This window comes from Yamadazyma tenuis, chromosome 3 (assembly GCF_029203305.1).
Source record: "Yamadazyma tenuis chromosome 3, complete sequence".
NCBI classification, from domain to species: Eukaryota; Fungi; Ascomycota; class Pichiomycetes; order Serinales; family Debaryomycetaceae; genus Yamadazyma; species Yamadazyma tenuis.
The window spans coordinates 1,133,676-1,158,534 of record NC_089463.1 but is presented as its reverse complement, the minus strand read 5'-3'; the positions used below and the strand labels follow the sequence as shown (position 1 = coordinate 1,158,534).

The following is a 24,859-nucleotide window of genomic DNA, read 5'->3' as shown; positions in this document are numbered from 1 at the left end:
CCAGTCACCGGTTCGACCAGTTGGTGAACCAGACCGTGTGCATTTTTGATGAATACATCAACCATTTCTTCAGTGTTGAGGGAAAAGACAATGAGTGCTTTGAGTATGAGATTGTGCTGCTTGAAGACCACCTCAAAAGCGCCCTTGATCTATTCTAATTTCTTCTTTGTAATTGTAGTTTTGGTGTTTAGAAGCTGTAATATGATAATGAGCAACCCAACCGCTAAACTCACACTAGTGATGAGCCCCACCAATTCAAAATCCTTATTGGGCACGGGAATGTCCACTTGTAATTTGGCATTGGTAATAGACTCGTAGAAGATGGTATCATTGGTGAAAAATTGGGCATATTTGTTACCGATGGGAAAGTCGTTGATGAAGGGATTATGCTGCAAAATGTTTCTTTCGCTGGTATCATCGCAGCCAAAAAACACAATGGGAGAGTCCACCTGTACCTGTTTGGATGTCAGGTGACTTTGGCTCGGGAGTTGATACCGCGAATGTAAGTTCAAGTACATGTCTTTGGACCAGTCCAGCACTTCGAGAAGTACTTCATTCCCCCATTCATTAATTTTGTACTCCGGGAGTTCCAAGTCATTGTTGCCAAAGTTCAACACAAACTTAAAGTTATCTCCCAAATCGTACTTATCTATGAACAACGACTTGCTCAACGTAAGATAGTAGTAGAGCTTACAGTCCATGACATCCGGGTCGGATGGATGAGCTTGTTTAGAAGATATGGTGGTTTTGACTTTGGGATGCAAGCCATTTCGAATGACCTCGCTGGTGGTGGAAACTGATCTGAACCGGGGCTTGATATGGAAAAGCGTCTTGAATAGCGGGCTTTCCTCACCCAAAACCACTCGCAAGCCACTCAAGATCATGTCGTCAGCGGTGGAGTTGTCATCAATTAGAAATATTCCGATTTCCTCGTACACACTTGGATCAGATGACTTGATAATGGCAGACCGATCAGTGTTAATGAAGCTCACCACAAGTTTGTCGGAATCATACAAAAAATCCACCACATCAGTTTGAACCTTTATGTTTGTAAGCTCCATCAACAACTTATTCATGGGCGACATTTCATACTGGGGGATATGAAGGAGTAAAGCGTTTTTGGAAAGAATCCAGTTGGAGTCCTGGATATCTATCTTGAACAAGTTCATGAGAAACGGGTTGATCTCGGAGAAAAAGTCATGTTTGTTGCTTGTGCTAGGAACTGCGTATATCGTCAAGCCCATGGTGTTGTAGTGGAAGACAGGAGAGTCGAAATTGCCTGCTGAAATCCGAAGCTGCTTGATGTACTGGAACTTGTTTTTGAATTCCATGCTGAAGCGGTCCTCACGGGTGTAATTGACATCATTGAGGTGCAAGTATGTGGAGTTGACCAGCCCTATGATATTATCATGGTTCTGTTCGTGGTTCAAGATGGTGACTCTGTGTCTCATGGTGAATCAGTGGTTGGCGACAGATCAAATTCCAAAAATAAATTGCGAAGGAGAGTGTAGCAAACCGCACACAATATAGTTAGCTGGGGAAAGGCTGAGCACTTGACGACAAATGTTTGTTTTGGTGACTGTAGGTGCACGAGAGGGCGGTTACTGGTGGTGGTACGTGGTAACTAGTGAAGGTTGAGTTTTAAGACAATTTCTGCGGCAGATCATGATCTGCTGTGATGTCTTCACATGTTGCTGGCTGGTGCTCTCAAAACGGCTAAATGAGCATAGGGCCCTTTTTCGCAGTCGCACCGATTATCTAAAAGACAAGTATGGCTATCACATTTAACTACACAGACCATGAGATTGTGCTGTCACCCACAGTCATTGTGAGTGGGAGAACACTGGCACCGGTTAATGGTGGGGTGGTGGAGTTCATTAACAGCGAGAACCGTGTTTTTCCTCCCCAATACTTTGAGGTCAATAATGGCCAGTTCAAAGCTATAGTCCACGTATCTCCAGATACAAATAAGTTCAGTGTCCGAGTCATGGACAACGGGACCATCAATCCATTCGGGTTCCCTGATTATAGAGGCAGGCTGCCCAATGTTGTCGACTCGGCCTCCTTGACTTTACTGTATTATCCTCTCACAGAGGACAAGCCAGTGCATTTGTGTGTGATTCTAGGAAAAGATTCCAATGGTGCCTACGACATGCCACAGTACAAAACGGCTCGGGGAGAAGTGGCCAACCTCGACTCGGCCATCCGCAAGTTGAAGGTAGCAGGTCGGTTGATGCAAGCATACACCCAGGATGAAATGAGACTCTCGGGCTTTAGTAATAGAAGTTTTCAATTTGTGGAGGAAACCACTGGACACCAAGACATTTTCGGGTATACTGTACAACTGCCAGCTCCTCACCAGGAAGTCAAGGTACATGTTTTGAGGTCTCCTAAAACGGTTGCCCAGTTAAGAGATCCCAACTTGGCTCAACAAAATCCTAAGGGCACCAATACCGGAGGACTCTTCAGCCATGCCCTCGACTTGATCCATGATACGCCCGAGTTGTTTCTGCAACGTCAGCGGCTCAACACATGTATTCAGTGTGCGGTGATCTACTTGGATGCTCACTACGATGCACCAAATGACTTGATCTTGACTCACGCGGCCTTGGGAGGTGGGACTGGTGATATCAAACTTGCGATATTCGGGTCCCATGGTCTCCATTCCTGGCCCATAAACTTCCCAATGGTGACTCCGTGCTTTGTAGATGGCACCCATCTTTCCAAGCGAGAAGTGGCCAACGATGCCAACCAGTGTGGAACTTCTTGGGAATGTTTGAATATTACCATGGGTGCGTTCATGCATGAGATCGGACATCTGTTGAGCTGCCCCCATCAGATAGACGGGGTGATGTTGCGGGACTATATCTGGTGGAACCGATCGTTCATGACTCGAGAAGTCGAGTGCCTTCGTAGTAAATCTGGAGGTGAGGTGATAGGTGCAACTGGACAATGGCCTCGTTCTTGTCACTGGAACATCTTGGATAAAGTTCGGTTTTTATTCCATGGCTCCTTTGCATTGCCAATTGACAAGAATGACCCGTCAATGGGACATGTGTTTTCGACAACTTTGGCTAATGACGACTCTTATGGTGATGTCAATAAGGCTCCTACCATGTACAACACTCCATCGGGAGACTGTATAGTGAAGTCAGATGCGGGAGTGTTTTTGGTTGAAGTCATCACCAAAGATTTGGCTCGGTGTCACATTCCATACTTTCCTCGATCTTATGGAGGTCAGGGACTTCAAAAGGACTTGCTACTCGATTATAATACCTTATACGATCAGTTGCGTTCAAGTACAAAGGAAGTCAATGAGAATTTCAGTGTTCGTGTATTGTCATTAGGGGGAGATCTTTATATCGACAACTTCAAGGACCACTCTAAAAATGATTCCAAGAATATCATCAGACATGATTTTGGACTTGGAAGAGGTCCACTCACGGGCTATAAAAGCGTGCTTTTGGGAAACGGAAAAGACAAACAAGAGATTGTCATTGGGTTTGATATCAACACTGTTTATAAGATCCGGGTATACCACGGTGGGGTGCTTGACGGGATTCGGTTTTACTACCGCACGGGTTCGGGTTCGGGTTTTACCAATAGCCCTCCACCAATCCCCAAACGAGACTATGTTAGCAAGTTGGCCAACAAAATGGGCCGTTTGAATGTGGCAGCAGCCTCTGCTACACCAGCACCCAAAGCACCTTCAGGACAACCCTCCAGTAAACCAGCGGAAGCACTATTGGGTAATGTGAAGCTGCATTACACAGATATCGATTTAGCTTCAGGCGAAACAATCACTAAATTGCATTTCAGAAACGGTGCTTGGATCGATGCGGTGCAGATAGAGTTCTCCAGTGGACGTAAAACTGAAATGCTTGGTAACAATGGTGGAGGCCACTTATCAACACTTGAGGCCCCGGGTCATGGGTATACATTGGTAGGAATGTATGGATACGTTGGATCATGGTTGAATGGTGTCGGTATAATATATACCAACGAGTTATGAGAGGCATATTTCACCAGAAGCATCACCCATGACTGTACTGACTCTAACCTTTATAGGACAAATAATTCAAATACCGTTATCAATACCCTGGCTGCGAAATCACGGTTCAGTTATACTTCTCTACTTTTGTGAAATTCAGGGAGTATATCCATCTCAAAACACTATGTCCTCATCAATCTGCCTTTCTAGTACTTTATCTCTTGCCTGACTATACTCAATCGGGTATAGGCTCATCACGCCTTTGACATTCTTGGAGTTACCAAGAAACGACATCACACCCTTGTCTTTACGACCTTCTTTTAACACACGGATCCGAGTTTCAATGTTTTTTATGTCGTGATTGAGCTTCTGTACAACGCTGATTTTGGTATTTGTCTCCGGATCAAACCTAGGCTCAAAGTTTTTGTGGAGCAAATCCTGAAGCATCTTCAATTTTTCTAGAATCTGCTGTCGTTTCTCCGTGATATTCTGATTCTCGTTGTTCAACATCCCACTTAGCTGGGCCTGAACCACCAAGGACTTATCTAATTCAAGGGAGTCCAAAGCATGATCAAGAGTACCGGCAAGATAGTCAGCTCTCTCTGATAAAGTGGCATTGTATCCCATCCGATGCCCTTCACCAGAGAAAGTAGTTTCCTCACTGACATTGTCATCACTAAGTAGGTAGTCGTCCTCGTCGCTTGAACCTACTGGTTCTGATGCACGGGTATTATGGATCTGACTGTGGATATCTGTACCGCCATTGTGATTATTAGTCCCGTGGTCCCTTGATATGCGAGAAGTACTACCATTGATCAGATCTATCACTTCCTCTACATTCGAACTCGATTCACTTGTATCTGAGTGTTCGCTCAAGGCAATCTGTTCCAGTTGATCGGTTTTCTGTTTGTTTCCTTCTGTCATAGACTTATCTCACAAACCCTTTCGCGTTTCCACTCGAAAAAAATATACTTGACGTATTGCGCCGGACCTATAGTCAACAGTGCAATTGGAGAAACAAGTGCTTCTCTGATGTCGGCCTTCCAGTTCCAAAGTTCGGATGTGCTAGCGAGGCTAAAGCCCTTTGGTATTCTGTTTGAGAAATCATTGAGTGACTTGATCAAAGGAATAAGAGCCCACTCCAAAGAATCTCCGGAAAGTTTACTGACGTTTCTTGATGCTGCCATCGTGGAGTGCAAAAACGAACTTAGTACCACCGATCTCGAGACGAAGGCAATGGCGGTGTTGAAGTTAGCATACTTGGAGATGTACGGGTTTGAAATGTCTTGGTGCAACTTCCATATCTTAGAGGTGATGTCTTCAAACAAGCTCCAGCAGAAGCGGATTGGTTACTTGGCGGCTATTCAGTCATTCAAGAACGAAGAGGACTTGTTAATTTTGGCGACAAACCAGTTTAAAAAGGATTTGAACTCACATAATCATATTGAGATCGGTCTAGCATTAAGTGGAATTGCAAGCATAGTCACCCCCAACTTGTCCAAAGATATAAATGATGATGTGTTGATGAAGCTTGGTCATTCAAAGCCATACATCCGGAAGAAGGCCATCTTGGCGATGTATAAGATCTTTTTACAGTTTCCCGACAGTTTGAGAATCAATTTCAAGCGAGTAATTGACAAATTGGACGATGATGACGTGTCTGTGGTTAGTGCCACATTGACAGTTATATGTGAGATATCAAAGAAGAATCCAAAGATCTTCGTGAGCTACTTGCCCAAGTTTTTTGAGATTCTTGAAGAAACCAAGAATAACTGGTTAATTATCAGAATCTTGAAGTTGTTTCAGAGTCTTTCAAAAGTAGAGCCCAGAATGAAAAAGAAGATCTTACCCTCAATTGTGGGGTTGATGGAAGAAACAAAAGCATCCTCGTTGATTTATGAATGTATCAATTGTATCATTGGTGGTGCCATGTTATCTCCAGACTCGTCCAAAGACAAGGAAACCGCAAAGTTATGTATCGAGCACATAATGAGGTTTTTTGAAGCAAAGGACTCAAATCTCAAGTTTGTTGGCTTATTGGCATTGATTAGTACTGTTAAAATCTTCCCCACCTTGATTCAGAAAATAGAGGGTGTTCCAAACATAATAATGGAATGTTTGGTAGACAATGACCTTCTTATAAAGAGAAAGGCTTTGGAGATTTCCCACTATTTGATCAATGAGGATAACATAGTCGATATAATTAAAGTGTTGTTGGTTCAATTGATCCCAGCAGAGGATTCAATTGTGCCGGATAACTTAAAGTTAGAGATCACGATGAAGATCTTGTCTATTGGTTCTCAAGATAATTACGAAAATATTCCCAACTTTAAATGGTATATTGCAGTTTTGAAGGACATTATCAACTTGACTTTGTTACCGTTGAAGTCCCAAACTGCTACATCTGCATCACTTTCTTACCAAACCAATAGAACCATTTCTTTGGCCATTGGGAGAGAATTCAAATCCTTGGTGACAAAGGTACCTTCTATAAGACCTAATGTCTTGAAAATTGTTACTGAGACTGTGCTCAATGTGAAAGTCTTAGATAGCTGTCCTATGATACTCGAAGATTTTTACTGGATTTTGGGCGAATATATCGATGACTTAAAGGTGAGCGAAGGAGCAGACGATGAAGAAAGTGATGAAGAAGAAGGTAAAGAGTATGGACAGAACTCCAACTTTGGTCGTACTCTTGAGCTAGGTAAGAAAATAGAGCTTCTAAATAAGTTGGTCAATTACAATATTGATGTTTTGTTGGATGTCACCAACGATAAAGTCAACTTTCCAATTCCTGTCAAGCTCCTTGATCAAAAAGAATCCGAGATATTAGCGATTCTAATTCCCACATTGGTCAAAATATACTCGTCCATCGTCAATGATTATGTTTCCATTTATTCTGTCAATGGGAAGCTCCCTTACGACAAGTATTCTGAATTGAACTATTACTTGTATAAGTTGATCAAATTTTTGGGCAATTTTGAAAACCATTTCTTCTATGAAGTTCAAGAACGGAGCTTATCATGGTCAGAGTTCTTGAAGATATGTTTAGAAGCTCTGGTTGGGAACGATTATAGTGGCATAAGGGCTTTGGAGAAAGATGAAATAGACTACTACAAGAAATTGGCCCAAGAACAAGTCGTGCTGGATGAGGATAGTGATGATGAAGAAAGTGAAGACGACTCTGAAAGTGAGGATGATGAGGAAGAGGTAGAGCAAGACGACTACATTCAATTGTCTTCCTCTGAAGATGAGGAAACAATTGCAGAGGAAGCATCTCCGGAGGAAGAGGTTATACAGCAGGAAAAGCAAGAGGATGATGTTGAGGAAGCAAATACTGTTGCAAAGGAGCCTCACCAAGTTCCAATGTTGTTAACTCACGTCTTACCGTCATTCTTTAAGTCATACGCCTTGAATCCTATATCCAAGAACGGCCAGCGTAACTTGCCTGCTCCAGAAGACTTGGACCTTATAACCCAGATCAACTACCCAGATTTTGAGCTTTTGAGCGATGGAGAAGATGAAGTTTTCTCTGATTTTGGAGAAGAAGACGTGAAGTTGATAGACGTCACTCCTGTTGAAGATACAACGAAACTCAAACAAGACAGGTTAGACAGACTTAAAGATGATCCTTACTACTTGAATTCTAACAATTCCAAACCTCTCTCCAAAATGAAGAAACTTATAATAGAAGATCCATCAAGCAGCGAGACTGCGTCGGTGGTGGAACCGGTCAAGGCGGCATCTGGAAAGAAGAGCAAAAAGGGTAAAAAATTGAAGAAGGAGAAGGTTTTAATTCTCTCAGATGAAGTAATAGGAAATGGAATTTCCGAAACTGACTGGGCAGAAGTACCTAAACCCAAGCAGAAAAAGAAGAATCTTCTAGCCATTGACTCGTCAAATCTCGATAATTTTGACTTGAACTCGGAAACTTTGGGCAATCCTAATTCAACTGAACAGTACGAGTACGATATTGATTTGGATGAGTTGCGAACCAAATTGGCAGCAAGTTCCCGTGATAAGCAAAATAATGAAGAGAAGAAAAAGAAGAAGAAAGATGGGAAGCTGAGGACAAAAAAACACACTGCGCAGAAAGAAGATACTTCAACAAAAGCTGAAGATAGTACAGCTGCTGAAAAGTCTGCCGTCAGAGACGTATCCCCTATCGTCCAAGATGAATTACCTGTTCCAATAACCATCAAGAAGTCTAAGACGAAGAAAAAGAAGAAAGCGATCATTCAAGATTAGTATAAGCCTTATAGACATTTCATAATTTGCACCCAAATAGTTACACACAGTTTTATCCATTTTTATATACTTTTGATAACGGTTAGCCTTTAGCAACCAAAGGCGACTCTTCGGTTGAAACGTCAATTTCTACCGTCTCTGACACCTCATCAGTGCTTTTACTGTTAATTGGCTCTGGGGTAAGTTTGGCTGGTGACTTGGGTGGAATCACAGTAGCTGCCGTCTTGGAGAAGCCAATCTCCTTCAACTTTTCTAACATCAGACTTCTCACCTGTACGACCATTTCATCGAGTTGCTCTTTAGTCTCTATGTCTTTTGTTTCCACTGCCGGTAAAACATCAATAATTATTTCACCACAATTAAATATCTTCGATTTGGCATGGAAAATGGTCGAGGTATTACTCACGACGATAGGCACCACTGGAATCTTTGCCTGGTTAGCCAAATGAAACGCTCCCTTCTTGAATGGTAACATTTCCAAGTTGGTGCTGGCAGATCTAGTACCTTCAGGGAACATAAAAACACCTCTTTTTTCTTTCTTGAGCGCCGCCAACGCCTCATCCAATACCTTTCTGGCCTTGTCAGACTTTGCTCTGTCGATGAAAAAGGTTCCACTCGCCAACATAAACCATCCTAAGAACGGTACATACTTCAACACCTTTTTAGCAGTGACAGTAAAACCGGGCTGGAAAATCTTCCCCAAGATAAAAATATCCAAGGCTGATTGATGGTTGGAGATGAAGATTCCTGGTAACGAACTTAAGTTCTTTGCATTGTTGACTTTTATTTTGACTCCTAAAATAGTGGAGAACGAATAGTAGAATGCCCTAGCAACCGTATACTGACTGTATTCTGGCTTACCGATCACTCTCAAGAATATTGAGGCCACCACTCCATAGAAGGCACACACGAGAATGAGGAGACCAAAAATGGTGGACTTGACATAGAATTTAATTGTTTGAAAGAAAGACGCCATCGGTTACAAGCTGGTAGATGATGTTTCAAAAAAGCGAGAGATTTGTTGGCCCTTCGATGCCTGCATATACGTCCCCGTGGGGTTTCGGAAGAGCGAAGGAGATAAGTGAGTTAGTTGGGTGTTTAGGAGATTCAGACGACTGTTTATGGTTCCAATAATGGCTTTATAGGGTGAATATGCTGAAACCCATTTTTTGGAGAGCTTCAAACGGTTAATGGTTGCCCTAACACTGTTTTAACGGTCAGACGGGGTTAAAGCTTAAAAATATCAATACAGACCCTATTAGAAATGAGATGAAACACCATTAATCCCCCCAGCTACATGTCTACTGCCAAACAATTTCGTCTCGGCTTTCTCTTCTACTTGTCTGTATTTTTCCATTTTCTTTCCCTTGTTGTATACCTCATCAACTGCTGGTTGCAAGAACGTCGCGAAAATTCTTATCAACAACTTAAACCATAATGGCCAGAAAGGCAGTAAGAAAAAGTGCCTCGTCCAAAGGACCCGTTTCTGTTGCAGAGCGTTTCAAAGAATCAGACGGACTAGCAGATCCACGGTTAAGCAAAGTTGCCGAGACCCAAGCACTGCCAACTCCAAAAGCTGAAGAAAATCCTGAGCTCTCTTCCATCAACCCATTTGGAGATGATCCCTACACTCAACCATTCCCCTTCAACCATATCTACGCCACGCAAGATTTTTTGAACGAGCACTTAGACTACCGTAAAGGTGTCCAGATCTTGTTGGTCGGGTTTCTCTTGCAACTGACGTACAACTTTAGCTATGATCTTGTGTGGGAGTACTTGGAGAGGATTGCCATGAACTTCTCAGGAGTGGCGATTGGCTTGGTTTTCACCCACAATTTGAAGATGAAAAAGTACCTTGGAGGAACTGGAGATAAGCCCACATTGCCAGAGTTTAACCTTTTATTCGCAGTCCTCATCCCCGTATTGTTCAGCCTCAAATTCGAGTTCAACTTGATAGAAAATTTGACCTATAACTACTTCACTGTGGAAAACCTTCCTATCGTAGTGAGAGGATTCAGTGGACTTGTCTACTACTTTTTGTACAGCGAGAGTGACGACTACGCTGAGTATACAAAGAAATTGGTGACATTCACCATCTTGAACATCGCGCTCGAGTATATCAATCAAGGCAGTGAAGAACATGTTATCTCCAAAGAAGTCCAGAAACAGGACGTGGACTACGACCTTGTGGAAGTGGATGATAATAAGGTGATATCGGGACTCAACAGAAGCTTGTCCAGAACTGAGGTTCAGATGATTCTTGTGATTCTCATTAACCTCATTTTCAATTTGGACACGGACGACATCAACTTGATCATCTTCCAAAAGTTGGTGGTCTCGTTGATCGTCGGGTTGTTCTTGGCGTACCCAGTCTACTTATTCAACAAGACTGCCAGTATTCCTGTTTTTGCCGGTGTGTTCTACTACTTAACCAACTACCAGTTAGAGCCTATATTGAAGTCAAACAGCGTCTTATGGGTGTGGGAAGTGGTGCAACAGGCCCCCAACTTCCAGTTCTTTAGCGTGTGGGCGGTGATCTTGTTGGTGAACATTTTCTTTGTGTTCAACGTCAACATCGAGTTCAACTTGAGAAGAAAGTTGTGGCATTTTGTGATTCTTGGAACAATTTTGCCGGGTTTGGTGGTCAACAGAGATTTTACGGTTTTGGCCCTTCTTGGCCTGTTAATTATCATGGTGGTATTGGAAGTCGTGAGAACCAACAAAATCACCATAATTGGTGAGGTTCTCTACAATAAGCTTTATCAATTCCAGGATTTCAAAGACTTGAAAGGACCGTTCAATTTGTCCTATATTTACTTATTGGCAGGTATCACCACTCCTGTTATTTTGTCGGGATTCCACGAACAGTCTAGTATCAAGCAATACGTTGGGCTAATTGCATTGGGGGTCGGCGACTCGTTTGCTTCGATTGTGGGAAAAGCAGTCGGAACCCACAAGATCTTTGATAGTAACAAGACGGTTGAGGGCTCAGCAGCATTTTTCGTTTCGATTTTCGCAACCATCTACGCCGTCAATTACTACTTGGAGCTTCCAGCGTTGGACTTGGAAGTGGTATTTGTGGTGACGTTCTTGTCGAGTGTATTTGAAGGAGTCACTGACCTCAATGATAACTTGTTTGTCCCCATCATCACCTATCTTGTATGGAACTTATTAGAGAAGTAATTGGTGGTACTTTTATATTCATAAGTATAAGTATCGGTTTGTTTGTAGTCACAAATAAAAATCGAATTTCGTATTGTTGTCATAATCATCACGAACGGTGGAAGCTTCAACCGGAGGTAAGCCATGGATGGGGCCGGAGTCCACCTTGAACGCATATACATAGTCGTCGTCATCATCGTAAACATCATCGTCGTCGTCAACAATGGCATTTTCATACATGTTAAAATCAACCTTAAGGGAAGGCTTGAAATATGGCTCCAAAGAGTTGGATCTGTTTAAGCCATATTGAACATCCGATTCGGGGGTGGGACCATCATTTTTACACAAACTCCGGGTTCTGTGGACATTGGAGTTTGTTTTGAAGGGATCGCTTTTGGGAATGAACGGTAAAGTAAACGACTTGACCGAGGTGCTATAAGTATCTAAATAATACGGTTCCTTAACTGTGCTCATAAAAACAGGAGATGGAGAAAATAATCTCAAGGGAAATGATCTCTATTTATAGCGCGGCGCAAGATAAGCACAGATAAGAAAAATAACAATGATGGATGGCTGCGCGCCGCCACCACCCGTCGATGGCCGCTGCTTACCGCCAACTCTTTTTGCAGCTATATAATACTGTATCATATACTATATATCATATACTTTTGCCACATGTGTCTATCTTCGTGTCTCATTGTAACCAATCGTCCTCAAGAACATCGGTGATGGTGGGGCGACTGTCGATGGGTCTCACCAAGATCTTCTTGATCAAATTGATGGCTCCATCACTAACTATACCAGGTAATCGGAGATCACCTTCCATGATTTCATCGACGTTATAGAATGGGTTTTCTTTGTAAAGTATTGTGTACAAAAGGATCCCAAGTGCCCATATATCTTGGGGCTTGCCGTCGTACTTTTCACCGCGCAACACTTCTGGCGATGCGTAGTCGATGGTTCCTACAAACACATCAAAAGGGCCCAGTTTTGTGTACCCAGCACTGCCAAAGTCGATCAACTTGATGATACCTCTTTCGTCCACAATCACATTTTCATCCTTGATATCCCGGTGGACAATGCCGTGCTTGTGGAGATGGAATACTGCCAGGGCGATCTGCTTGAAGATGAACTGGCACTCCACCTCGGTCATGTCTTTGCGGATCTCTATGTAGTCAAACAAATCGATGCCAGGAGGGTTGCCAAAGATGGGGGTTTCGAGGTAGTAATATTGTTCGTCCTCGAAAAAATCAACGATTCTCATGATGCTTGGGTGCAACTCACTCATGAGAGTGGCCATGATCTGGATCTCGGAGGGAATAGTACCCAACTTACGGTCTCGCACCCACGTATCGACCAAGATCTTCTCCTTGTCAATACATTTGATGATGATCTCGTACGCCTTGTCGGTATTATGCTGGGCCAAGATGACTTTCCCATACGCACCTTCTCCCATGTCACGGACAACTTTGAACTCGTCTATCTTCTTACTTCTTCTCTTCACTCCAATTTCCAGAGGCCAGTTGCTACAAGCAAGGGCATTTGCCTCGATTTGCGCTGTTTCATGGGCTATTTGGTCCTGTTGGGCTTTGGTGCCGAAGAAAGGCGATGACAGGGTTGTGAACTGTTCTGGTGTGGGTTCATCATATTCATCGACAATGGAACTGATGCAGGTATTGACTGACGAGTTAGCCATTTCTGAGAGCACCGAGTCGTCATGGGTCGAAGTGCTGTGAGTGGAACTTCCTCTGGTGCCAGGGTCTAGGCTGGTTTTCTTACCCACTCGGCCACTGGGCTTAGGGTTCCGGGTGCTTTTGTGCCGTACAATGTCTCCTGTGACGGTAAGTAGGGCCTGACCCTTGTCAAATAAGCTCAACTGTGACGGAAGGCTGGTGAAGCCACTAGGTGTTTCATCACCACTCATCAGTCGCACCCGTTTGGAAACGGGCCTAAGGCTATTCAATGAGCCCGTATCAGGGTTGGATTTCGTATTATCGCCATCTTCAGCTGTACGAGGCTGGTATGTTTGTCTCGAGTACGTTACCCATAAAACATAAGTATCCAACGCACTAACTCTCAACTGGATATCGATGAAAAATTCAGACCCATCCATGTGCTTCGCGGTGAGACCTTTACAACCGATAAATTGGGTTGCGGCGTCATAGGTAGGATCTAAGGTAGCTTTGTACACACAGCTGTATCTTCTGAAGAAATGGTCGGGTAGCACAAGCCCAGGGACCACTGAAAAGTCGGAGCTCGTATCGTTCAATCCGCAATGGAAAATATGGCTGAAGTCGCTGACAATACAGTCTATAGACTGGCCCACCAAGTCGATCGAAGACCATCCGAAAAGGTTTCGGGCAATGGCATTGTTGCAGGACACGAGACGAAGGGATTGAGAGTCGATGACAAAGATCCCAGCAATGTAGGGTAAAGAGTGGATTTTGAGCTTCATTTCAAACGTATTGCGGTGGATATCAATAGGGTTGGATGTAACTGCACACGGAATGTTTTCGTTGTCGATGCGTAAAGTGAAATATCTCCTGGAGTTGAGCCGTTCGCTTTCAGTGGTGGTCAAGGTGGTACTGACTTCTCCCGACACGGACACATACCGTTCCAAATCCTGTTGGAGCGATTCATTGATAAAGGCAGCCATGGTCTCACTGATATCTGAAAGGTTTGCGTACTGACAGCTTTCAGACCAGGCCAAGTTACCAGCGATGGTTCGTTTGGAAACCACTTCAAAGTCACTCGACTGGCTGACATTGTTCAAGTCTCGGCGGATCACCACATCAAAGGCATCACAGGGGATTTGGTCAAACATAAATATGATCAAATTCCCACGCTTTTTGGCCCAAATCGATGTCCATGCATACCCTTTATCCCCTGGTCGACTAATGGCAACGATTTCACCGGCAAAAATGATCTCTGTATTTGGAAGCACCGTCTGGATCTTATACAACCCACTCAAACATCGAGTAATTCTGTCGGTGACAAACTCTCTGAATTGAGGAGCAATCAAGTCCATTAACGTCAACGACTTGATCATATTTTTCAGCACTCCAAACATCAAACATGCCAAGTCATTGGCAGCCTTCACCGACCAAGGCGAGTCACAGTCGATCGTGAAGATGGACTGGGGTAATGCGTGTTTCCCGGAGGAAATCGAGTGGTACGGTCTATTGGAGTTTGCCAAATGATTGGATGCAAATTGACCTTGGCCAGTCACAGGGTTTGGACTCGTACTTGGTTGCATAAGGCCTTGGTTGTTGCTGAGGAGATTAAGAGCCAAAGTTGACGGGTGGATTATGGGTGACATGGCACCACTGTCAGTTCCTGATGTGGTCATTACGGTTGTATCAACAAATGGAGTGGATAATGCGTACATCAATTTGCTTTTCAATGCAGCATGTTTGAGTTTGTGGTTATCCTGATTCAAGGACAAGTCATGCAAGGTGGAGGCGAAGTCCTTGTTTTTAGATATATTGGAATCACTCATCTCAAGTAATTCGATGATATCGGTCATATCATCCGAGTAAACCTGGTTCTCCGGAACCTTAGTATTTGGGGTCTTGGATTTGGTCTTGGAATAAATCTCATCCACCGGGAAACTATCTGACCGTTGTAGGGACGGACGGAATAATGCCGCCAATGCTGCTGACAGGGCGTTTGTTTGCAAGTTAGACTTTTGGGTGATTGAGGCGCTGTCTGACAGAACCTGTCTCAGAAGCGGAGTCATGGAGTAGTTGAAGGTATTTTTGAACTCATGGAACTTGTCGTTAGTGACGTTGTTGTTGATGGCGCTGATCAATGCGGGACGGTCACGGAGAATCTGGAGAGACCTTCTTAACACATTCAAGCGTAGTGCCAAGGAATTGGGCGATAGATGAGCGTATGAGTAAGAATGGGTGGATTCGACGGGGAACTTCAAAATGTCGTTTTTGGTGTTGAAGTGGTCCCTCAAGGACATCACCGGGCTGTCCAACCGGACGTGCTCGTTGGCCTTAGCGGTGGCAGTTGTGTGAGTATTCAACGGATTGGAGTATGTCCATTCCAGTGGTTCCCTTGTCTGACGCTTGGGTAAGGAGATGGGTTGGGAAATGGAGTCTTCGGAACGCAGCCGCTCTTCTTCGTAGAGGTAGAACAGTGGGGACTTCGTCTGCCTATGTGGTTTGGTGTCCATGGTGTATGTGATACCGAATCGAACCCTCTGCGATGTTTGATGTTCCTTGAAATTTTTTGTCGCGCAAACCTAAGATGTGGGTGCAAATCTGGGAGAAGGTGTTTGACAGTTGGGGTCAAGAGTAAGATTAGAAGTATTTTTTGTAGAGGGCTGGTAGAGGGTTGGTAGAAGGATTTATAAGACATGGATATCGTAATTTCTCTATAGAGTCTCGGGCTCTGCCCACTCTCTGGTGTTTTCAGACGTTCTCTGCGAACGGCTGACTACAACCTCAAATCCTGGATTCTATCTTCAACAAGCATGTTGTCAATAGAGTCGACGTGTATGGACATTCCTGGGGTGCTCCCGATCCCATACAAGATTCCGGGGGTACGTAGCACCGCCGAAGGAGGCTCGGCCAATGGACTGGAGTCAGAAGACTGTGGCTGCAACTCGCTAGACCCTGGCTGCAAGCCCCTGCTTTGAGGGGTGGCACTGGCCGACGACTCGTACGTGGGAGGAGATAGGGTGCGGACGTCTTCGTACGTGGGAGGAACTTCGTCGTCCCACGCGATTCCAAGCCCCGACCGTTCAGTGATATTCAACTTGAATTGCATTCTCAACACCCGGGCAGCGCCGGTGGGGGTCCCCATCGCTTGCAGAGGGCTGGAGGAGGAGGTCGCCTCGTCTGCCGTTTGCGAGCTGGCGGAACTTGTGGGTTCAAGCGTGAGGTCCCGGCTACTTTTGACGCGTTTCTTCTTGACAGGAATGGTCTCTTCTGCCACTATTACCTCAATGTTGAGCAAGTGGGAAACAAAGATTCCTTCATTAGGATCGTCAATATCGCAGGACAAGTTGGCCCCGTGACGAAGGTTGTCATAAAGATCACCTGGGTCGAGGCTCGAGGCCCGGGTGGTTGTTTTCACAAGTCCGGTGGAAACATTCATGCAGTTGATGTTGGCCACAAGATCGATTTTGCCGGTGGCTGCAAAGTCGGACTTCCAACCAGATTTGAGGTCGCCGTGGGAGACAGTTCTGGTTTCGGAGACGTAGAGGTGGAGGTCATCGGGGGAGCCGGGAGTGGTGTGAGGGGTGGAAGCAGGGCTGGGGCTGGGGGCATTGGAGCTTTCGGAACCACCTCTGACACGAGGCCCGTGGGAGCTTTCAGACGCTCCTCTGGCTCGAGAGCCAAAGTCCTCGTCGAAATTCTCCACCGCGCGTGTCGGGGCACTCTGTTCTACCTCCTCTGTGTCCACTGCCACCGCTGGGGCCCCATTAAGCCCAGACGCCAGGTTTTCGGGGTCGCGGCCACCCGACTCTTCGATGACAGACGTATCTGGAGCCAACATTACGGTGGTTTGGATGGTGCTGTGGTGGGCACCGGCCTTCAGTTTGGGTGTCAACACCTTTGATCGCCGTTGGGCGTCCTCAGAGGTCCGGAGCTTGGACTGGTGCTTAGGACAACAGAAGGCCCTAACTTTGCAAGTTTCTTCGATTCTCCACGCCAACTTCCTCATTCTCCACCGCCGGTCGCCCGACTTGCTGTTCATGTTGTCGAGACGTAACTCCACTGGGAAGGTTGATTTGGGGTACACCACGTTGGGGAGCACGGCTGAAGCTCGTACGTCGGTAGGAGGAAACACTCTTAGAGAGTTTCGGTCGGGGCCCTTTAGCACCAGCCGTGTGATGTGTAGCGGGAGCATCACCTTGACGGGCACGGGGGCCGCGTACACAACGGCTTCGGCCACTAATTCGTACTTGATATACGAAGTGGAGGTTTTGGACCCAAGCTTGCTGGAGGGAGGTAAAGCTCCCGGTAAAAGATGGGAAAACGGGTATGCGTGGGAGCCGGGGGCGAACGACGACCGAGCCGTCACCACGTCCCACCGGGCTAGCACGTTTTCTCGGGTATTGCATTCTTTGCACGATTGCACTGACGGCGAAGAGAGGAGAAATGGCCGGGAAAGGTGAATGGTTTGCACGAGCGACAAGGTGACGGAAACCACATCAGCAACCTCCTGGGCGTTGATCCAAAGGAGTCCCGACACGATGGAACCTGTCAGCTCGGTCTCGTGCCCGTATAAAACTGCTGGAGGAGATTCGAGCTCAATAGCAAGGTCCATTTGTGAGGCAACTGGTTTGGCAGGCTCGGGGTGGTGAAGGGGATGATGGCCGTGGTGACTGAGCAGGCTGGCGATGCTGGCCGTCGTGTGGGCCACGGCTGTGGGGAGCTTGGGCTCGGGTGGGTGTATCTTATTGAAGATGGACATTTGGGGTTGACGAGTAATCAATCACGAGCCAGATGTATAGGAAGCACAGACAATATAGGCACAAATATAAAGGTTGATTTGGAAAGGATGGGGGGCTTATTTATGGGCGATGCGTTAGGGGCGGTTGATAAGCTTGAAAAGCAACTTGTTTACAATGCAGTGTAAAATACTGATATCGGTATACCGAATCCACACTTGGTGATGGCCTGGAGGCCGAAACAACGCGATCCGGCGTGCAGCGCGACAATGTCGCGTGGTTCCTCCCGGGGGTATATATGGGAAAAGCCCAACCGCGAGAACGGGAGGTAGGTTGTGGAGAAATATGGCTGGTGGTAGGTGGTATATCTAGGTACGTGCTTTTTTTTGGGCAAATTCTGGTGGTGTAGTCAATAATTACATACCTCTCTCCGTTGTATGAGCGGGGTGCGACATTTACCGGCGCCCCGGTTGGGCTGCACAATTTATGGAATTTCGCATCCAAAGGATTTCATGCACTGGAACACCATTTGCGCAGATAATGACGCAAGAGGGGCGGCGAAGATCGGGCCTGAGCCGGAGGTCGGGTGAGGTATTTCCCGGGTGCTGCACCACCAAAACTACACTTAGCGCTTGGCACTTGACGCTTGTATCTACCATGGTTCTCTTCGCACAATCCATTTACGCACACATTGTGAAAATCTAAGTTCGCGCATCCTAACATTCACTTACCCTTCTATATATGACATATCTTGTGGTTGACAACGGAAGCTACAGCGTCAAGGCCGGATTTGCCGAGCTGAACGAGCCTACCATTCAGCACAACGCCATTTCCAAGGCCAAGGATGGAAGCCTTTATATCGGTAGTGACTACATATCTACCAACAACCACAGCGGGTTGATATTCAAAAGACCTCATGAACAGGGTCACCTCACGTCGTGGGAAACAGAAAAACCCGTGTGGGACTACACGTTTGACCTATTATCCAAAAAAGATATCAATCCCACCGACTTGGGCTTGGTGCTCACGGAGACGCCGTTCCAGTTACCTCAGCTCTCGATGAACACAGACCAAATCGTATTTGAAGAGTACGGGTTTGGCAGTTACTACCGATGTATCGCCCCTTCTTTGGTGCCGTGGACGTATGCAGGTGATCCCGACTTTAGTCTCGTGGTGGACTGTGGGTTTAGTGCTACTTGGATAGTTCCCATCATCTATCAATCGGTATACTGGAAGGGTGTCAGGAAATTACCGATTGGAGGAAGGGCCTTGAACGGACTCTTGCGAGAAATAATCTCGTTCCGGCACTACGATATTCTGGATGAGCCAGTGCTTATAAATACCATCAAGGAATCCACCTGTTTTATGGCCCAGGACTTTGGGGCTGCCCTCAAGAAAAAGCTTGCCCACGAATGTGAGTTTGTTTTACCAGATTTCAAGACCACCACCACCGGGTACGTGCGGCAGCTGGGCCAGCGTGGGGCGGGAGACCTTCAGAGTCTTGTACTTACAGACGAGAGGTTTGTGGTGCCTGAATCGCTCTATAGACCTGAAATCATCTTTGATAACGCTCCGTCCACCAGTGCAATTCTTCAAACGGCCCCCATTAAAAACTTGACTGACTTGGTGGTGGAGGCCATCATGACATCTCCAGTGGTTGCAAGACCGTTACTACTGCAAAATATCACGGTGGTGGGAGGTACCAGTTTAGTACCCGGGTTTAGTACTCGACTTGAAGATGAATTGGCCAAAGAGCTCCCCCTGGACTGGAAAGTACAGGTGGTTTCCAGCGGAGACCACAAGCCCGATGTGGCCAGCTGGTACGGCGGCGCTGAGTTATGTCAGAGTGAAATTATAGATAAAGTCACCATCTCCAAGCAGGAGTACTACGAGCATGGGTCCAATTGGTGCCAGACTCAGTTTGGATTCCGAAACGTTTAATGTCATTATGAATGTAAATGTGCTATGGTATTATGCCTCTATGAGGTGATTAAAGGTCAAGTACCGACTGAAGACCAACCACCCGTACCGGAACCACACCATCTGCGAAAAGTGTCCGTAGGCCATGGCAGCATAGCTAACACTTAACATATTTAAATCAGAATATATTTTGGTACCTGTAGCATTTTTGGGCGTGTTGAACAAGCTGATGCCGATGTTGATGTTGAACTTGAGGATTTTGCTCAACACCAACTGCAGAACGTGGTCCACCATTAACTCGATGTTGGTGAGCACCGTGAAAGAGTACTTTTCCAAAAAGTTGAGTGTCTTCAATTTGTACATACTTATATTTGTGGATGATTGCACAAACATTCGGCATCCGTGGTACAAAGAAATGTGGTTGGGGTGGCCAGAGACCCCTAGTTCGTCAAACGTCACTATCACCACGTTGGACTTTTCACTGATGTGGTGAGACAACACCTGGCTGATACGTGAATGGTCCCACGTCTCGTCCATACCATCCTTGAACTCATCAGCCACTACCACGTCATCATGGTGTAGACCTAGGATCCTGGCTGACTCGTGTAATTCTCTGCTACGAATTGGTCCGTAACTTGAGTCTACTGCATCCCCCACAGACAAACAGATGAGCTTGAGGGTATTGTGGTAAATAGGCTTGGAAAGCTCGAGAATTGACGGGGAGAAAAACATCACCTCATCGTCAGGATGGCCAATGACATAATAGACGGTGCTGTTGCGGATTGGCACCGAATCAAATGGAGTTATAGATGTGTAGGGATAAACTGGCCCCGAGAATGAGTTGGCTTTGACCGATGGATCACGGAATTTGGTGATCGCCTGAGGGATTATGGTAGATAAGAGAACCCATAGGAGGAACGAGCCGGCTATCACTCGTACTACTGATGAGGGAATAACAAATAGCATTATGAAGTTAAGATGTACGTCCATAAACGCGAATGCGCGGATTCACTTCATAGGGTATATATTGAATTATAAATAGTCAGAATTCTCAGGCCTTCTTCAAGAACGTGTAACCGGTGTTCCACACCATATCTAACTTGGTGTCGTCGGTCCATCCGGTGGCTTCCTTCAATTCTTTGGCATAGTCGTCAATAAACGTTGAATCCTTGTTGACCGCTAAAAGGTTATGGTATCCACTATAAGTACTAAAATACTTTTCCATGGCTTTTATGCCCACCCCAGGCTTGACCAAAACAAGGTTCTTGTCGTCCGAAGGAGGCACGTACGCGTCCACCAGAGGATAGTACGAGTCGATGGTCACGTCGGTGAAAGCTTCTTTAGGAATGTGCTTGTTAACATCCACATAGCAGTTCTTAATAACATTTCGGCCCGGTTGCTCCCAGTGTGGTCCCATGAGGTTGGGGTCATCGTAGGCGTACTTGAAGTAGATTTTCTTTGCCTTTTGCAAAGCTTCTGGAGAATCATTTACAAATATCGGATCCACGTAGTACCAGTAAGCTAACGTCCCACCGGGCTTGAGGATCTCGTGAATCCGCTTAAAGAACTTTGGGAAGTCACTCGACCAGTGAAGGCACTGTGCGGCCGTGATCAAGTCGAACTTCTCGTTTGTAGGTAAACTGTCGATATCTCCCTCCACAAATGAAACACGAGATTGGTCCTTAATTCCCAATTCCTCACAACGTTGGGCCTTCAAGTCGTTGCACGTTTGCACCATAGATGGCGACAAGTCCAACCCCACGACGTTTTCGGAGATGTTGAGTAGATCGTAGGTTGCAATTCCAGTTCCACATCCTATATCCAAGGTTCTTTGAATAGGTTTTGGCGAGTCAGAACCCGTCGCGTACTTGGCCAAAAGTTGGTAAAAGGACGGAGGGTACCTCGGACGAAACGAGTTGTAGTTCAAAGTCTTGAATCCGGTCTTGGAGAATGTAGCCATTTTATTATTTGTAGTTTCTCCAGCTCTTGGGCAGTTTCTCCAGGTTTTATAGTTTTCGCGACTGCGCTCGGAGTTTTTTCGGAGCCGAATATCAAATGTGGAGACACTTACGAGGCATGTTATTTGTCAGTAATAGAGTTTATTAATAAAATATCATTGGTCATTAAACTAGTATAATGCAGATGCGTCACGGTTGAAGTCGTAAACCGAGGATTCTTCGTCCTTGAGGAACGGCACAAGTCCCAACGATCCATCGGCAGCAAATTCGTTGATCAAGAGATTCTGACTCAAATTGACCTTGAAAGGATCGAAATCAAAAAGATCTTCAAAGTCGTTGGCATCATTGGCTTCTTCGATGGTGGACGTAGTTTCGGGCACATCCACTCTGAGTTCGGCCATCGTATAGTCAAGGAATGGTAAGCTGTTATCCATGCTGCCGGTGGGAAATCCATTATTTTCATTGGACGACAGCGATGTCATGGTTTGTAGTGTTGAAGGACTTCTGTTGACGGCAGTTTTTGTCACGGGAATCGTGTTCAATTTCTTCTTGTTTAGCATCAACGTCTTGTTCTGGGGCAATCCAAGAATGCTCAATATGGCCATTTCAATCAATTTGGCTGAATTTTTGGTTAACCCTCCAGGAACATCGTACTTGCTTTCCCTGATCAACAATGGAATTGTATCGAGTAGTAACTGCTTCAGATCCAGGTAAAGTGATCCTCCTTTTATGTACTCCAAAGTGCCTTTTGCAACCAATAAAGTGAGGCGCGAATGCTCTCTGGGAAGATTGATGGGAAGTGGTAACAACTTGGAACTCAATGGATTGAATAAAACCTTCAAGATTTCCAAGATTTGAAGAGACGATTGTTGAATCATGGTCATACTGGACATTATGGAACTCTTGTTACGCTCACCTCTGTAAAGCTTCTGCTTGGTTGAAAGTCCCACATCGTGATGGTTTCCAAACTTGGAAATCACCGGTAAATTGATAAGAATCCGGGCATGGAAATAGAGGAAGACCAAACAGAGTTGCTGTTTGCTGCAGGTTTGCAAATGGTCGGTGATAGGCTGGTCGGACTTCAAGGAAAACCCATTCATGCCCATTTCAAATCTCAACTCTTCTGGTAATTCCCGTCTCCAGCACTCCAATTTCCGCTCTGTCTTTAGTGGCACTGCTTCATCGGAAGAGCCTTGTGCACTGGAGTATATTCCATCCAAAATGCTTCCAAGAACTCGGCAATATAATATCATGCTCAAAGAGTACCGAGACACTTTCCCCACTATGGTTAACTGGGTGTTGTTCAAGATTAAGATATTTTCGTTCTCTTCCTCGTCGTCATCTTGTTCGCTCTTTCCAGTAAATGGAAGAGCACACTCGATTTCGTAGTCCTTTAGAAGCCTGGGAACTCCCAAATTCAATGAACAGTAGACGTCCAAGCAGTAGGCTGCCCAGAAAAGAATACGTCTTTCTCCCTGTTGAAGAATTCTCAAATTCATATCGTCTCTAGTTCCACTTACACCTAAAACGGCTGCTGGACATCTGTGTAATCTTAATTGTTGGGCCATGGTGATGACCCGACCACGCAACACGTAGCAGGTGGAAACGTCACCAATGGCTAGACAATACTGCAACGATAACGTCAAGATTTGAAGAGACAATATTGAGCATGTCTCGGTAATTAGGCAGTTGGGTTTGATGAATTCATGAATGAGTGTATCGTAGTGCTTCAAGTCTCGCACGTACTTGTCGACTACTTCATTTGAAGTCTCCGACGCGTTGAAGAAACCATGCTTGTTGGAAAGGAAACTCAACGCAAGAATGACCACGATAATGGCCCCAAACTTTTCTATAGGTTCATGTTCGGATGAGCCAAACTGGTCGCTGGTAACTCTGCCACTGTCTATAACATCTATGAGGGTCGAGTAACTCCTCAAAAACGAATTCTTATTCAAGATCGGGAGATTGGACCCCCATTCTTGGAAATATATGGTGGTGAGATGGTCTAACTCAACTTTGGACGCGGGCAATTGGAGGTGTTTCAAGAAAAGAATCACCTCGTTTGGATCCAAATGAACGGTATTTCGCCTATTCATGATCAATGTCAAGAGGTTGGGGTCAGATACTTCATTCCGGTACCGGTTGGAGTTCACCTCGTTTGAGTTTTCTTTCAAAGATCCAATCGCATTTGCAGCCAAAACTGCAGGTTTTGAATCGTAGCCATAGGTTTGACAAATACTCGCCAACAAGGTCGGCACGAAAAGCGTCTCTTCAGTGCTTCTGGGGATCGAGGCTGCCACCAAAGCCGTTAACATCTGTTGTTTGTCGAAAAGCACTTTGGAGTTGGGATCCTTCTGCATTTTTTCAATAGCAGTGGCAGCAGCAAATGCTCCTGGAGCCGGATTCGCCCCGTTGTTGAACAACTCGTTTCTGTGGAGAAGAATGCTACCGAGCGAGTTCGAGATGAGCTCATCGTCGGTGCTAAGCAAACTATTGGTATCATCTCCATCGGTGAACATAAGAGAGTCTGTGATGGACAAAGGGCCGTGAACTCCGTTCATTATCGATACCGGCCGCTCATGGGCCAACACTGACTCGGTGTGACATCCGCACTGGCACCCATCATCGTGCTGGTGGCTGTGGCCATTTTGGTGTTCCTCATCGTCAGAATAGTCATCTTTAGTAGCAAGTTTGTCAAAAGCTGCATTTACCTTCAGAGAAATGGTTTCGCCGTTAATATCTTTGTATCCCTTGATCTGTTCGTCTCGCAAATCTATCACGCCGCTGAGTCGATTGTTCTCTGCTTCCAATTGGCGGATCCGCTCTTCAAGAGTCTCGGTATATCCCTTTGGGAACGCCCTTCGACTGAGCTTATCAGATACAATACACTTGATGCCAATAGCATCACAGTTGGAGCACTGGGGCTGTTTGCCGTCGCACTTTGTCTTTTTTGCTCTGCACCGGTCGCATGCCTGGGCGATTCTAGCATTTTTGCCAGAGCCTAGTTCGATTTTCCGGGTGTTGGTAGTGGACTGTTTGGGTTTTGCCTTGGCCTTAGGCCTCGGGGTAGGCGACGGTGACTTGCTGGTGCCACTCTCGTCCATGTCTGACATTGGTGGGTGGTGCAATATCTGTTTATATATTTGTGGATTTGACTAGTTTTGAGTCATA

At 45.5% G+C, this 24,859-nt stretch overlaps 10 protein-coding genes across 10 annotated transcripts; 4 read left to right on the top strand and 6 right to left on the bottom strand. All coding sequences in view use genetic code 12, as the record gives it.

Annotated features, from left to right (window-relative positions):
- Nucleotides 1–149: 149 nt before the first annotated feature.
- On the bottom strand, nt 150–1,451 carry PBN1 (protease B nonderepressible form; the record flags this gene model as incomplete). Its single annotated transcript, XM_066157965.1, has 2 exons — nt 150–408; nt 496–1,451. 2 exons carry the CDS (start codon nt 1,449–1,451, stop codon nt 150–152), a joined length of 1,215 nt encoding a protein of 404 aa, XP_066014062.1.
- A 320-nt stretch (nt 1,452–1,771) lies between these two features.
- PSN45_002937 (uncharacterized protein) lies at nt 1,772–4,012 on the top strand (the record flags this gene model as incomplete). Its single annotated transcript, XM_006683657.1, has 1 exon — nt 1,772–4,012. The coding sequence occupies one exon, from the start codon at nt 1,772–1,774 to the stop codon at nt 4,010–4,012; it is 2,241 nt and encodes a 746-aa protein (XP_006683720.1).
- A 1,011-nt stretch (nt 4,013–5,023) lies between these two features.
- APL5 (AP-3 complex subunit delta) lies at nt 5,024–8,239 on the top strand (the record flags this gene model as incomplete). Its single annotated transcript, XM_066157964.1, has 1 exon — nt 5,024–8,239. One exon carries the CDS (start codon nt 5,024–5,026, stop codon nt 8,237–8,239), a length of 3,216 nt encoding a protein of 1,071 aa, XP_066014061.1.
- Nucleotides 8,240–8,321: 82 nt separating this feature from the next.
- Nucleotides 8,322–9,215, bottom strand: SLC1 (1-acylglycerol-3-phosphate O-acyltransferase; the record flags this gene model as incomplete). The annotated part of the gene is made up of 1 exon (XM_006683661.1): nt 8,322–9,215. The coding sequence occupies one exon, from the start codon at nt 9,213–9,215 to the stop codon at nt 8,322–8,324; it is 894 nt and encodes a 297-aa protein (XP_006683724.1).
- Nucleotides 9,216–9,676: 461 nt separating this feature from the next.
- SEC59 (dolichol kinase) lies at nt 9,677–11,422 on the top strand (the record flags this gene model as incomplete). The annotated part of the gene is made up of 1 exon (XM_006683663.2): nt 9,677–11,422. One exon carries the CDS (start codon nt 9,677–9,679, stop codon nt 11,420–11,422), a length of 1,746 nt encoding a protein of 581 aa, XP_006683726.1.
- Nucleotides 11,423–11,470: 48 nt separating this feature from the next.
- On the bottom strand, nt 11,471–15,584 carry FUN31 (serine/threonine protein kinase; the record flags this gene model as incomplete). The annotated part of the gene is made up of 3 exons (XM_066157963.1): nt 11,471–11,821; nt 12,013–12,030; nt 12,123–15,584. The coding sequence occupies 3 exons, from the start codon at nt 15,582–15,584 to the stop codon at nt 11,471–11,473; spliced, it is 3,831 nt and encodes a 1,276-aa protein (XP_066014060.1).
- A 2,967-nt stretch (nt 15,585–18,551) lies between these two features.
- ARP6 (Actin- protein 6) lies at nt 18,552–19,751 on the top strand (the record flags this gene model as incomplete). Its single annotated transcript, XM_006683667.2, has 1 exon — nt 18,552–19,751. One exon carries the CDS (start codon nt 18,552–18,554, stop codon nt 19,749–19,751), a length of 1,200 nt encoding a protein of 399 aa, XP_006683730.1.
- Nucleotides 19,752–19,781: 30 nt separating this feature from the next.
- Nucleotides 19,782–20,696, bottom strand: GPI12 (N-acetylglucosaminyl-phosphatidylinositol de-N-acetylase; the record flags this gene model as incomplete). Its single annotated transcript, XM_066157962.1, has 2 exons — nt 19,782–20,078; nt 20,169–20,696. The coding sequence occupies 2 exons, from the start codon at nt 20,694–20,696 to the stop codon at nt 19,782–19,784; spliced, it is 825 nt and encodes a 274-aa protein (XP_066014059.1).
- An 85-nt stretch (nt 20,697–20,781) lies between these two features.
- PSN45_002930 (S-adenosylmethionine-dependent methyltransferase) lies at nt 20,782–21,690 on the bottom strand (the record flags this gene model as incomplete). The annotated part of the gene is made up of 1 exon (XM_006683668.2): nt 20,782–21,690. The coding sequence occupies one exon, from the start codon at nt 21,688–21,690 to the stop codon at nt 20,782–20,784; it is 909 nt and encodes a 302-aa protein (XP_006683731.1).
- Nucleotides 21,691–21,858: 168 nt separating this feature from the next.
- CAT8 (DNA-binding transcription factor cat8) lies at nt 21,859–24,801 on the bottom strand (the record flags this gene model as incomplete). The annotated part of the gene is made up of 1 exon (XM_006683669.2): nt 21,859–24,801. The coding sequence occupies one exon, from the start codon at nt 24,799–24,801 to the stop codon at nt 21,859–21,861; it is 2,943 nt and encodes a 980-aa protein (XP_006683732.1).
- Between the last annotated feature and the right edge of the window lie 58 nt (nt 24,802–24,859).